Genomic DNA, 12254 nt, shown 5'->3' on the forward strand with positions numbered 1-12254 from the left:
AAAGGTTTGCCAGTGTAGTAAATCTTATTTTGTAAAAAAGCAGCAGCAAGCAAATAAACCTGTGATGGCTTCTTAACAAAAATCAAAACACAAGAATGCGAGATGGGATTTTACAATGTGCCTTTTGAGTCAGAAGCAAAGAGCTCTGTGATCTCTGTGAAAGTAATTTATTAGCTCCTAAATCACCTGGGATCTTCTGAAAATATCCATAGGAAATTTTGCATTCTTTAATTAACTACCAGGGGATATTTGGAAGAGGGTGAAGCTGATACATTTTATACACCCACCCACAGACATGCATGTGCACACACAACCCCTGTTTTGATTTGCAGCAAATACTAACAAATTAGCAAAAAATCTAGAATGAGTAGAATTATCCTGAGAATTTGGGTTCAGTTCTGACATTAACAAGCTCAGGCTTTTGTTGGACCAGACCCAAATCTCTATTCTTTGTTCTTGTTGTAAATAAAGCTTCTGTTTGGCAAACAACAGAACCAACAAACATTGCCTTGATATAGGTGGCTGGTTAATGCTTCACTCTCAGCTCTGTTTCCTTGCTTATTTTCTATCTTGATTTTCAGTGGCTTTTAGGCAGAGCTACTACCATCACCACTACCATCAGACCAGGGGAACCACTGGAGTCCATCACATGTATAAGAGTTTCACAATTCACCTAATGGGTATGGCGAACATAAATGTAACTTTTGCATACATGAGCAGATGCTGCAAAATTGCTGTTTGATGTTATTTACTTAGTGAATACTCAAAACTGCCTGATTTCCTGCTTTAGGGAACTTACTATTGGTTGATAATGTATTTCTTGTATCTTACTAGTGAAAGAAGTTTATGTGGTAAAAATTGCAGTGATTGACTGCAGGAGTTTAGAGATGCTGTTTAACTAGTACCTTCATCAACAACTAATCCCAGGAAAACTGGCAGGATGACTCAAGACATAGGAGATTACTAATCAGAATTCAAAATTGCCTCTTCTAGTTTATTTAAGATATATGAATGTAGGTTAAATTCCACTGATTTCCTGGTGTTTCTTGGTACCTTTATGACCATTTCTCTGCCACTTCAGACAAAGAGTCTTAAGGAATGCTACCCTTTTGTAAAAACACCCATGAAGAACCCAGAAGACCCAATTTGTTACAGCATGGATATTATGGGAAGGGTTTGGTTATTGTTGCATCCACATCCTTCTGGGATTGAAAGGTGAATACTTCAGTACTGTACTCTTTCAGGAGTGCTGAGGTGCAGTGAGATGAGCATATTTCTGTCCCTAGCTTTGAAATTATTTCAGAATCAGTAAGTGTCATTATCTTATAGTTAATAACAGAAAAGAATGTCTTTCATCTCCAAAAGCAATTTACAGTTTATAATAAACTGGCACATAAACTCTTCAGAAGGATCACTTTCTACATTAACTTCTCCTGTGCCTTACAAATCTATTTAGCCATAAGAGTCAAAATGCTTTGCTAAGCTGACATTAGAGCCTGCTGTTCTTTGATTAAACTTCTCTCGTAAGAAAGAATGTTAGAATAACACCTTGGATAATGATGCTGTGGACCAAAAATACGTTATGCACACTGTGATTTTGAGTGAAAGCTCTGATTTTTGTTACTATCTGGTAATACAGATAGAGCTGATAGCAATAGAGGGACCAGAAAGCAATTATACAATTCCAAGGCACTATAGAAAAAGTGAAAATAATAAGTCTTTATTTAGAATGCAGTATTACCTACCAGTCTTCTGCATTTTCTGTTCCTTATCACAGCAGCAGTGTGCTCTTTGTTTTCTCTGCTACCACTATAACTGAAGTAGGCTTTCATTTCTGGAGATGAATCTTGAGTGTGCTCTCATTTGGGAACTTTTTCCATTTTAATGTAACTGCGGGCAACTTTGAAAGTCTGCTCCCTATTGAAATCCATGGCAACGCTCTCTCCGTGACTGAAACAGTCTATTGTGACAGGCTTGCACTGCCTTTTCCCATCCTGCTATTGCTCACATTGTTACTTCAGATCATTTATTTATTATGTCCCTTCCCTATCTTTGTGATAGTTCCCATTCCTTTATATTGCCCATTACCGGTGCATGGCACTACCAACGTTATGATATATTTATAATTTTGTCTTCACAATTATTTTTTCTCTGTTCTTCCTTCTCAAATCTTCTTGGGATCTTTCAGGCCCTTGAAGTTATTTCTGCAGCCATAAGGTACTTGGAAGTGTGTGAGGATCGGGAGGCAGAAGCAGCACCTATTGGTGCCTACCGGCCCTCAGAGTCCTGGCGTAGATGGAAAAATCTTTTCTTTCACATTTTCTTCTTCCATTACTGTCCCCATTCTCATTTTGCCTGTCCTTTAATGTTCCTTGGCTTCCTCCTTGCTTTTGCACAAGTGGGGCACAGTTCTAGGGAATTTGCGTCTCCCCACTATCAAATAAATACAGTTGTAATATTGCTGAAAAGTGTATACATTATTTAAGTTTGAACAAAAGAAACATCACAAAACTTGTAAAACTAGAAACGCAAACTTAAATTTGTTCTTAAAGGGAATATTTGCATTATTATATATATATATATATTAATAGCAAGTTTCCTTGAAACAAAGGCTGTACATCAAGAACTAAACATTTTCTCAGTACTCTTGGCTCAATTCTTTGCTCTTCAAAAGTAATGTATGTAGAATATCAGCTCTTCTGACTTCATGTATTTTTAGTTGCCCTCTTCGGTCAGAGAACAGCTCTTGTCATTCAAAGCCCACAGAAATTTGTGGGAAAAGGCAGAGTTGCTGGCTTCTTCCTCACAGGGCTGTAAGCAGTTCCCTTCCTTTGCACATAGCCACTGAAGCTTATACTTCTGGATGAGGAGAGTTAGAACAGGTGGAATACGATACTTGGAATCTTATGCTCACAGTATAAAAAAATGGATCAACAATTCCATTACTGATATCAAATTTCTATGTTCCGTAAATCATTTGGCTGATAACCAACATGCACTGTTTATTTTTTCCTTTTGTTTATTGCCTATAGGTCAAATAATTTCAAATGAAGTCTGTCTCTAACTCTGCCTCAGGCTAAGAGCTGCCAAGTGCTGTGCTGTAGCTCTCCAAGGGACAGCTTCTCCAGAGTGAAAACCAAGCTTGTTTCTCATAGCTGTGTACATGAGGCTGAGGAGGGCAGTTGTGCAGGTCAGGCTTTGGAAAGCAGCATGTGTTTTCTTCCTGCTGAAGTTTCATGCAGTCCAGTACTCTGGGAGAGCAATGACTTACAGTTAGCAGGTAGCTCTGCTGGCCATGGCTAGACTTGATCACAGCTAGTGTGAGAGCAGGGACTCACTGAGATTTTACATCCATGGAAATGAGGAGTTGGGGCCTCATTATCACAATGCACAAGGTACCAGCAGCTCACCTCCAACACCTGCCTCATAGCACCCTGGCTTTTGATTTGATAACACGCAATGGAAAAGGCAGAGCATTGAGAGGCATTCCCTATAGCTTTGTGGATCTGGACACCCGTTCTGTAACACACTGAAAACTCACCTTAATGTAAACTACACTCCAAGTGTAACTTGGATCTTTTCAGCAGACACATCTGGAAAAACCAACCAAAATCAACCCGGTTTCCTGAAGAAGTTTGTATGTATCATTTTTATTATTTTTCAATAGAGCTGTATTTAACAGCTGTGTTAAAGTTACGCTGGCAGGTGGGCATAAATTTAAAATCTCTGTCTTGTGCCCTCAGAAAGAAAAGGGGTAGACTTTTTATTTCCTTAAGTGCTCTTCAGTGCATTAGGAATGATTTAGCATTCTCTTGAGAAGACTCTTAAGGTGATACTTGTTAAAAAGCAGAAGCCCTAAGGAAATTAACAGGAATAGTATAGCAGCTCGTAGATACACCTCCGGGCAACCTTTTGCATTTCTGATCCAGACTAACAAGGATATCATGCTATTGCAGAGCTCATCATCTTACACAGGTAAACAGTTCAAGTCTCATGGAAGAAATCCTTTGACCTTGCAGGAATTTACTGTCTGCCTTAATTTCAATAATGTTGAATAAAGCTTTAAGAAATGCTTCTCACTTTAAAAAAAAAGGACCCTGCAGCAGCAGGCAGTATTTCGGGGCGGAAGGGTGTGCGGGCGGCTTGGGGTGAGCTTCTGGGGCTTTGCTTATTCCAGTGCACATCATTAAGGAAAAAAGTATTTTGGGAAACAAGGTAATTAGATGGAACCTGTTAGGAGAGGAAAGCTACTCACACCATATGTGTTGGACAAGCTGAGCTACCAACTTGCTGAGTGAACAGCTGTTATCTGTTAACTTCAGGGGGGAAAGGAGTTGAAAAAACCCCATTGGGTGCCTGTGTAAGTTGAGTATAAGCTGTTTGACAGCAGGGAGGAAATAATTTTACCCCAGTCTGAGGACTGTGGTACTTACACTGTTCTACAACAAGATGTTCATGGAACACAGATCACCCCTCCAGCAGCTTTGGCCATTAATTGCTGTGGTATTTCTAGCATGTAACCTCACTCCAAGTTACTGTTTCCTGACACTCCTGGGTCTGCCTGCCTGTTTTCAGACAAAGGCTTCAAACATAAGCCAGTGGGGGCTGAATTAGCACCACCAGATCTCAGCAATTAGTCTCCAGTACTATCACCATGTCTAGACACTGGGCAACCTAAGGGCACCTCAGAGGAAGGAGCAGCTTCATCTTTGCTACTGTGAACACATTTTTACCTATTAAGCAGTATTTAAATTTTGCTCTTGCTGCTTTTGGGATCTGCATCAGGAATTTGTTTGCTTTCTCTGTCTAGGAAGGTTTTTTTTGTTTGCTAGCTTAGGTCTGGCTTGTATTTTTGGTGTTGTGTGGGGCTGGTGTCTTTTTGTTGTGTAGTTGTTTTTTCTGGCAAGCACTGGACTAAAACTTCCCATCTGCTGTATCAGAAATACTAGACAGGATTAGGAAACTCCTCTCCCATTTCTCAAACTTCCCTCTATCATGAGTTTATTCAAGAGTTCATTACAAAACTAATGATCAAATCTTAAGCTGTATTTCCTTCCTGTTCTTGCACCCAGGAACACTAAATAGAAGGTGGCCGCAGGGAAGGGGAAATCACACTGTTTGAGCTGATACGTTTAAAGAATGAAACTTGCCAGGTAGCTCACTTACATAGCAGACGGACAAGGAAAAAATCTCATAAAGTATGAAACAGTGTCAAAAAAGATGGACACAACAGGGGTCGCTTCGTTATTGGCTGCTGAAGGTGACAGGAAAGCTATGGAGCCATGTATTGGAGGGAGCAGTTGACACTATTTACTCTACCTGCAGTTATCACTGTGCTGCTGACTGTTTTAGGTAGGAAGATCCATTTCTCTGAAGCTGGTAACATAAGGCTGTTCTAACTCTATTCCTGGCATTTTAAAGCCAGTTTGCACTGTCCACACAGTTGAGAGAAAACTTCAGCCATGAGATAGCCGCATGGCCTTACAGCACAGGGTGGGATAATGCCAGTCATTCCCAGGTAGGTGCCGACAAACTGGTAATGGCTCCCACATCCTGATCCTCCTTCTGTTGAGGGTTACTGGCCAACTGTGTACATCACCCTAGCACAGTAGCATTCTAGAGCAACCTGCTGGGTTGCTCATCATCTACAGGTGGAAGGAATGAGGTACCAGTGATAGCACCATTTTCTGCTTATCAAATCTTAGGACTGTAATGGCCTGCAAAGAGGTGTTTTTACACCTACAATCGTGTTTCATAGAACATGGCCTTTCAACTATCCTTTCCTGTTTGGCATCAAACTCTTCTCCCCTGCAAGACTATCTGCCTTGTAGTTATCATGCTATGATTAAACTCAAGTACAGTTTTACATGAAAATTTGTAATAGCAGTACAACTTCAGCCCATTAAAGATTAAATTGTGGTCTCACCTGGTTAAGTGCTCTGTGTCAACAGAGTCCTCAAGTACTTGTATTACAGCTCCTGTGAGGGCCTGCAGAAGTTGCATGTCTAGCACCTTTAGATAAGCCTGTCAATGATTAGATGCACACTACATCTGAGTATTTATTCTAACTTTAAATATCTTTCTCAGCAGTTCTGGATGTTACCAGGGGTGCCCCCTCCCCCTAGGAGGAAACCCATCCTTCCTACAAGTTCCCATTTCACTAGTTGCATCAAACATCATCAGCTAACAGATGAAATCATGCCTCAGCCTACTGCAGTTTTCTGCTGCTCAGATTTGGACTCTGTCTGAAAGGACTTATGTACTTACCATGATCTAAAGGGAAATTGCTGCAAACAATTCGGGAAGCTGCTGTACAGCTTAATGATGTAGAACGGTGTTGGGAGGCTGCAGCCAACAATCTAACACTGTATTAACTCATAACAGGTAAGAGATTAGGAAAAAGGGTGCAAGAGGAATATTTCATCTTGGTGTACCTGTCCCTGGTGGGAGTGGGGGGCAAACCATTCTATGACTGTTGGGAGAAAAAGAGAAATCATAGCAAAGAGAACTTTGGGTGGATGAAGTGAAAACATCAGGTATGTTTTATATGAAACAATCATCGTATCAAGAATTACAGTGATTCCTCACAGCAGGCCCTTTAGGATTTGCGAGGGGGCTGAACTCCTCCTCCAAGTGAGAACTTAGATTTACACTTGATATTTTCTTTTGTATAAAGTTTCTGTCTACTGTGGCTTTACTCATTTAATGAAAAGTATGTTCTCTGAAGCAACTCTAGCCACTTAAGAAATTAATCTTTTATGTTATTCTAACATTTAGCATTCTTTTTCATTCGTGCAAGTTAATTATTGGATTTGAGGCTTTTCAGAGATATCCCTTGGAAGAGGTGCATCGAACTTTTACTGTATTCAGCACTTAGGCATCAAGTACGGGATTTCAAGAATCTTTATCTAATGGAAACTAAAATTAAGTCTTGCCTCATCTACTTCACTGCAGAGCTTGAAGAATGTAAGATTTATAAGCACTATCATACTGAGTAGACACCAACTTCAGAGAAAATGCTACATTCAGCTAAGTGCTTCATTTGTATACTCAAATTGTGTATTTCAGGATTTCATTTTGATTCAAGTACTTCCATTCTCATAGCAGATCGCTGCAGCAACTGAAGGTCGGTTGGGTTTCTAAATGAAAGTCACATTAGCCATGTACTCAACTGGCTGTAAAGCTTGCTTAATAAAGTTGGCACATCTCTGCACTGATCTTTTAGCTACTGTCTTTCAACTTTGCAGATCCATCCCCCACCTGACTCAAGGTTTAGTATGTGATATGTTGGAGAGCCATGGCTGGAGTCAGAAGAGCTCAGTCAGCAGCACTAATTCTTCAAGGGCTTTAAGAAACAGCCAGGCTGATGAACAGCAGCATCCAGCTCCCTTCCTCACCTCTACTCAAGATGCTTCAGATGTTTCCTTTTCAGATGTGAGGTGGTTTTAGTGGACTGGTATTACAGAGATGAAAGTTTGTCATACTTACACTCTTGCCAACCTAAAAGTTTCCAAAGGTTGTCTTCTATACAAAACTAATTTTACATCTAACATCTAGATAACACTACTTCATTTCCTTCTCCCTCTCCCCAAGTGTCCATACTCAACCAATCGTGGAAATGGTGGAAGTATATAAACCTAGTTTAAACTAAAACTAAAATCACTTCTACAACACAAAAAAAGTTTTGAATGCAGGGATTAAAAATTCACAGGGTGTTTGTTTAAATCAGAAACTTTCTTCATGTTTTGTATATTAACTTTGAACTGTAAGGACAATAGAATTTCTCACAGATGTCTATGCTATTAATCTCTATCAGATCTAGAAACTGATACCACACCACCCCCCCCCCCAAAAAAAAAAAAAAAAGCAGCCAAAACACACTGAAAAAGCTCCAATCCTTCAGTTCACTCAGGGATGTGAAAAAGCACCAATACAATAAATAAGACAAACAGCTTTGGCAAGCAGGACAGTGTTAACTGGTCAAAATGGAGTACAGTACAGAAACTAAAACACAAATTTAAAACAGCATTTCAGATATTCTGATAACATCTCATCTATGAGCAAATACTAATATAGAGAGCTCTTCATTCAGTAAAACCAAAACATTTGCACCTTCATGTCTTAATTGTATGTTCAAGCAATGATGTTTCATGTGTGAATTTTGTATTCAAGTGTTTATCAAAAGCAGGAAAACTTACCTTTTTGGTCAGGAAAGACACTTTCTTCAAAGCTGCCTAATCCAAAAGTGACTTGTATTTCATACATGTTTTTTAATGCATTCCCAGAGATCGCAGCACTTTGAAGTTACACCTTCCTGCACCTACCCAAACAGTAGCTGTAAGCTCAATTACAAGCTAAAAGTAACCTCTCTTGAAGCAGTAAAATAGAATAGCAATCAAAACTGAGTCATCCACTTGTGAGAATGTTGCTTGAGGAATTTTTAAATGGTAATTACTCACAAGCAGAAATAGAACCCAATTCCTAACACTGTACTGGAGAGGTTTGTACAATGCATCCAAGATTAGTTCAGACCATGAACCTCATCAGTAGAGGGTGCAGTGAACCTGGCAAGCAGTAACTAAACATACCTGAATCCTCACATTATAAATTATTTAACACATTTCAGTACTGAGAATTAGCCCTGTATCTGTATTCAAATAGATACACTTAACTAAAATATCCAACAGCAACATGTCTAGAAGAAGTAAACAGGGAGCCACGTATACACAATCCAACTCCACTTGTTGCTTAAAAGTTATCAGTATTAGATTATATAGAAATATTTTTTGCTATTTAACGCATATGGTTTTATCAAGACAGGAATTGGCACCAGAAACAGACAAAGCATTTCCCTCTGCAACTGCTACCTCAAATTTGTCACTGCAGCAGGATGGCACAAAATATCTTGCTTACATTAAGATGTCAACAAGTATAGAAAACTATACTTGTAATTTAAAAAATAATTCTGTAATATTTCATTTTGCATGAAAACTTTTGACCTTGACACTAAGGTTTGTAATTATACTACTTTATAAATTTGTGTTTAAAGTACAACTTTTTACTTTTCAAGATTTACAATAATTTAAACATTACATGGTTTAGCTATTCCTAACTGCCGGGATTTACATGCTTTTAAAAACTGCTAACCTTATTAACATAGCTCTGCTACTGGAACTGTTTTTCACACAGATGCTGTATAGTATGGGAGATTATTCTCCAAGTTGTCACATACAGGTGAGTAAAAGTGAACTTGCAACTCAAAACACTCCACAGGAGTCAGCTTGTACAGAGGCACTGAACCTGAAGCCTCTGATTTTGCACACTAGCAGACTAACTCATTAGCACCTACAAAAAACACCTGTGTTATTATTCTTCCTCACCATTACAACTGAGTTTTTACTGGTTGTTACCGATGACCTTTGCAAATTAGCACCTATTGTCTGTGAACATTCATAATCTTCTCAATTATGAATGAGAACAAATTAACAAAAACATCCCAGGCAGATCAATTAGATCTGAGTGCAAAATAGAGTATTATTCCAAAACCATTATCAAGTAAACTGCAACTCTGTACACGTGCATTAAAATATGCTACATCCATCTGAAAATATAAGTAACTTATGAAACAAGTAGCAAACAATTATTTTGGCATTAAGAAATTACTTGTATATAAAAAATATCGTTAAAACATTGCTTCATTTCCAACAAATTCTAGGCCTTATGCAAATAATTGAGCTATTTCCATTGCCTATTTCAGTCACCAAGTATTTTCTTTAGTAACTAAAACTCCTAAGTTTCAAACACTGAAGTAATAAGCTCAAGATGATGCCTCAGTACAATAATCCTCAAAAACCCAATAAATAAGTGAAACTCTGGGCTGCTGGGGAAAATACTATTTATTATACATTTAAATACAAATTTGAAATGTGTTGTGGACACATCTGCAGGGTTACACGTAAAAAATAAAAATGTACAAAGTTGTTGTGTTCTGCATCCCTCAAGACTGATGCTTCCAAAAAATGCCACAAAATACCAAGAGTTCATCTGTCTAAAAACAGCAAAGACAATAAAGCATACAATAATCTCTTGCTTGGAAGATTATCTTTGTTCCCTCCCTGCATAAGGTACCTACAGTTTGTAAACAGTCTTCAAAAGTGTTAACAGCTTTAAGGAATGTGTAATCACAGTCCATATGGATTCATCCCTCAATGAATTATGTTGCTACACAGTAGTTTCGTGTTTCCATAACCCAGTTCTAATATTCCCGGTACCGTCTGCAGTGAGCAAGGGTCCATCCTGTCCACTGCTTTTAAGTGGTCCATTCTGAATGGCTAAATTTAAGCCATAAGATTTTTGTTGGTTTTCAAGTTCAACCGCTATAGGTTTCCTTAGAATATCTTTTTTGTTGTTGGTAGCTATTGCTTTTTCAGTATTTCTGCTACTTTTTGGAAGTGTACTGCAAGCATCACTGCTGTCTTGTTGGGACTGGTTATACTGACGTTCTCTATATGCCAAGTAGGCTCTTCGGCTCCTTGAATGCCCTTCAATGTTGCTTTGTCGACTTTTAGGTAAGCCATTTTGCACACTTCCTTCCACACTTGTGGGAACATCATACGCATATTCCCTCAACACAGCAAGCCTGCTAGCACGATGCCCCTTGCTTCTGTTCTTATGGTGCCGACTTTGGTGTCCGTTTGTCCGGAACTGTACCTCTAAGGGAGCTACATGCATTTTGATATCATTATCCACTGAATGTTCAGTGAGGCTGTTATCAAGCTGAGGACCTGTGTTCAGTGGCAGGGAAGTAGGGTGGCACTGAGCTGCTGCAGCTTGCAAGTTAGTTAGTTTACAACCTTGAGAAGAATTTTTTAGGCTTGATGCACTTTTATTTGTGCATGAAGATTCTGCACTACTGTTAGTGCACTTAGGGGCTTCTCCATTGGTTCCACTGGAACTGGATGGCTGCACATTTACTTGCACTGAATATGTACTTCTTCCAGGGCAGCAAGTCGTTATCCAAGCATGCCTGACATCTTCCCTGTTAATGCAATGGTGCACCATAAGGAAGGCACTGAAGCTTAAGCATGTTGCCCCAAAAAAACAGCTGAAGACCAGGTCCATGGGGTAATACAGGGAAACTGACATAGCTCCAAAGATCCACAGAGCGACATACAAAAGCAAAGTAAGGCCTACTCCCAGCAGCTGTGACTGAAAACTGTGCTCGTTCTCCAAAGCAGATGTGGAAACTAGTGACACCGACAGTGAATCTTGATGAGCCAGTTCTCCGTGTTCATTGGTGGCCAGACGCTGCTGCTCCTCAACAGGTTCCTTAAGTTCATATTTACGTTCAGGGTGACGTTTCAGTTGTATGAATATGCTCAGAAAATACATACAGTTTATGAAAATTATAAAGCTAGCTGGTCCATAAAATGCTCCTAAGCTAGGCTCCCACGTCATCCAGCAACTAGAAAAGAAACAAACCAAAGAATCAGAATTAACATCACAAGTCACTTATGCTTTATCAGTTCATAATGGTACTTTGAAATGGTTTTGGCCGTGTTACATTTTCTGGACGAATCAGGATTAATGGCAACAAGTACTAAGAAAAGCAAACCCATGAAATCTTATGACAGAGCTCCCAGCTATACAGTACTTACTAAGGAGCATTAGGTCTGCTGCCATAATTTCGGATGTTTGCTGCTGCTGTTATTCCACAGACTATGATAGGGATCCCTCCACCAATAAGGTAGAACCTAAAAAGTAAAAGTCAGTATATTAGCGGCTGCTTAATGGCAATGGAATTTATTCAGAATGAAGAAAATTAGAACTTTCCAGGATTCTGAAACTCATAAAGTTCTCTGAGAAAATAAACAGGTTTGGGCTATAGCAATATGACTTCTTTCCTATGCCTTCCTCACTACAATTCCTTCCTCCCCGATAAACCATCTCTCTCTCACCTCCCTCGCTGGCACTGGTTACATGGTTAGAACGAAGAAGCAAAAGTTGGCAGTCAGAAGTTGTAAACTGGTGGAAGAAAATATGGAAACTTAGAAGGAAAATAGCAGTCTCTTGTTCCAGAGATAACTTGCCCATATTATAGACACTATGTTCAGAAGATCAGCTGCAAGAGCTCTTGTACCTTGATTTTTTGAGGGTGAAGGTGTTGGTGGTGGTCTTATTTATTTGGTTTTAATAGACCCTGTAATCTCAAAACATATACCTCCTGCTTCCCTGTGGTGGTGTTAATGAAAACT

At 39.3% G+C, this 12254-nt stretch overlaps 1 protein-coding gene across 3 annotated transcripts in view; it reads right to left on the bottom strand.

The window, feature by feature from the left end:
- Positions 1–9878: 9878 nt before the first annotated feature.
- The window catches only part of ADGRA3 (adhesion G protein-coupled receptor A3), a 55899-nt gene continuing 53523 nt past the window's right edge, over positions 9879–12254 (bottom strand). For all 3 annotated transcript variants that reach the window (XM_034064655.1, XM_034064656.1, XM_005148550.3), the window contains 2 exons: positions 11658–11753; positions 9879–11464 (listed from right to left, as the gene is read on the bottom strand). In XM_034064655.1, coding sequence (XP_033920546.1) covers positions 10222–11464; positions 11658–11753 — 1339 coding nt within the window. In that variant the 3' untranslated portion in view covers positions 9879–10221. The remainder of the gene's footprint in view (positions 11465–11657; positions 11754–12254) is intronic.

Source organism: Melopsittacus undulatus, chromosome 7, assembly GCF_012275295.1.
Source record: "Melopsittacus undulatus isolate bMelUnd1 chromosome 7, bMelUnd1.mat.Z, whole genome shotgun sequence".
In the NCBI taxonomy this organism is placed as follows: domain Eukaryota; kingdom Metazoa; phylum Chordata; class Aves; order Psittaciformes; family Psittaculidae; genus Melopsittacus; species Melopsittacus undulatus.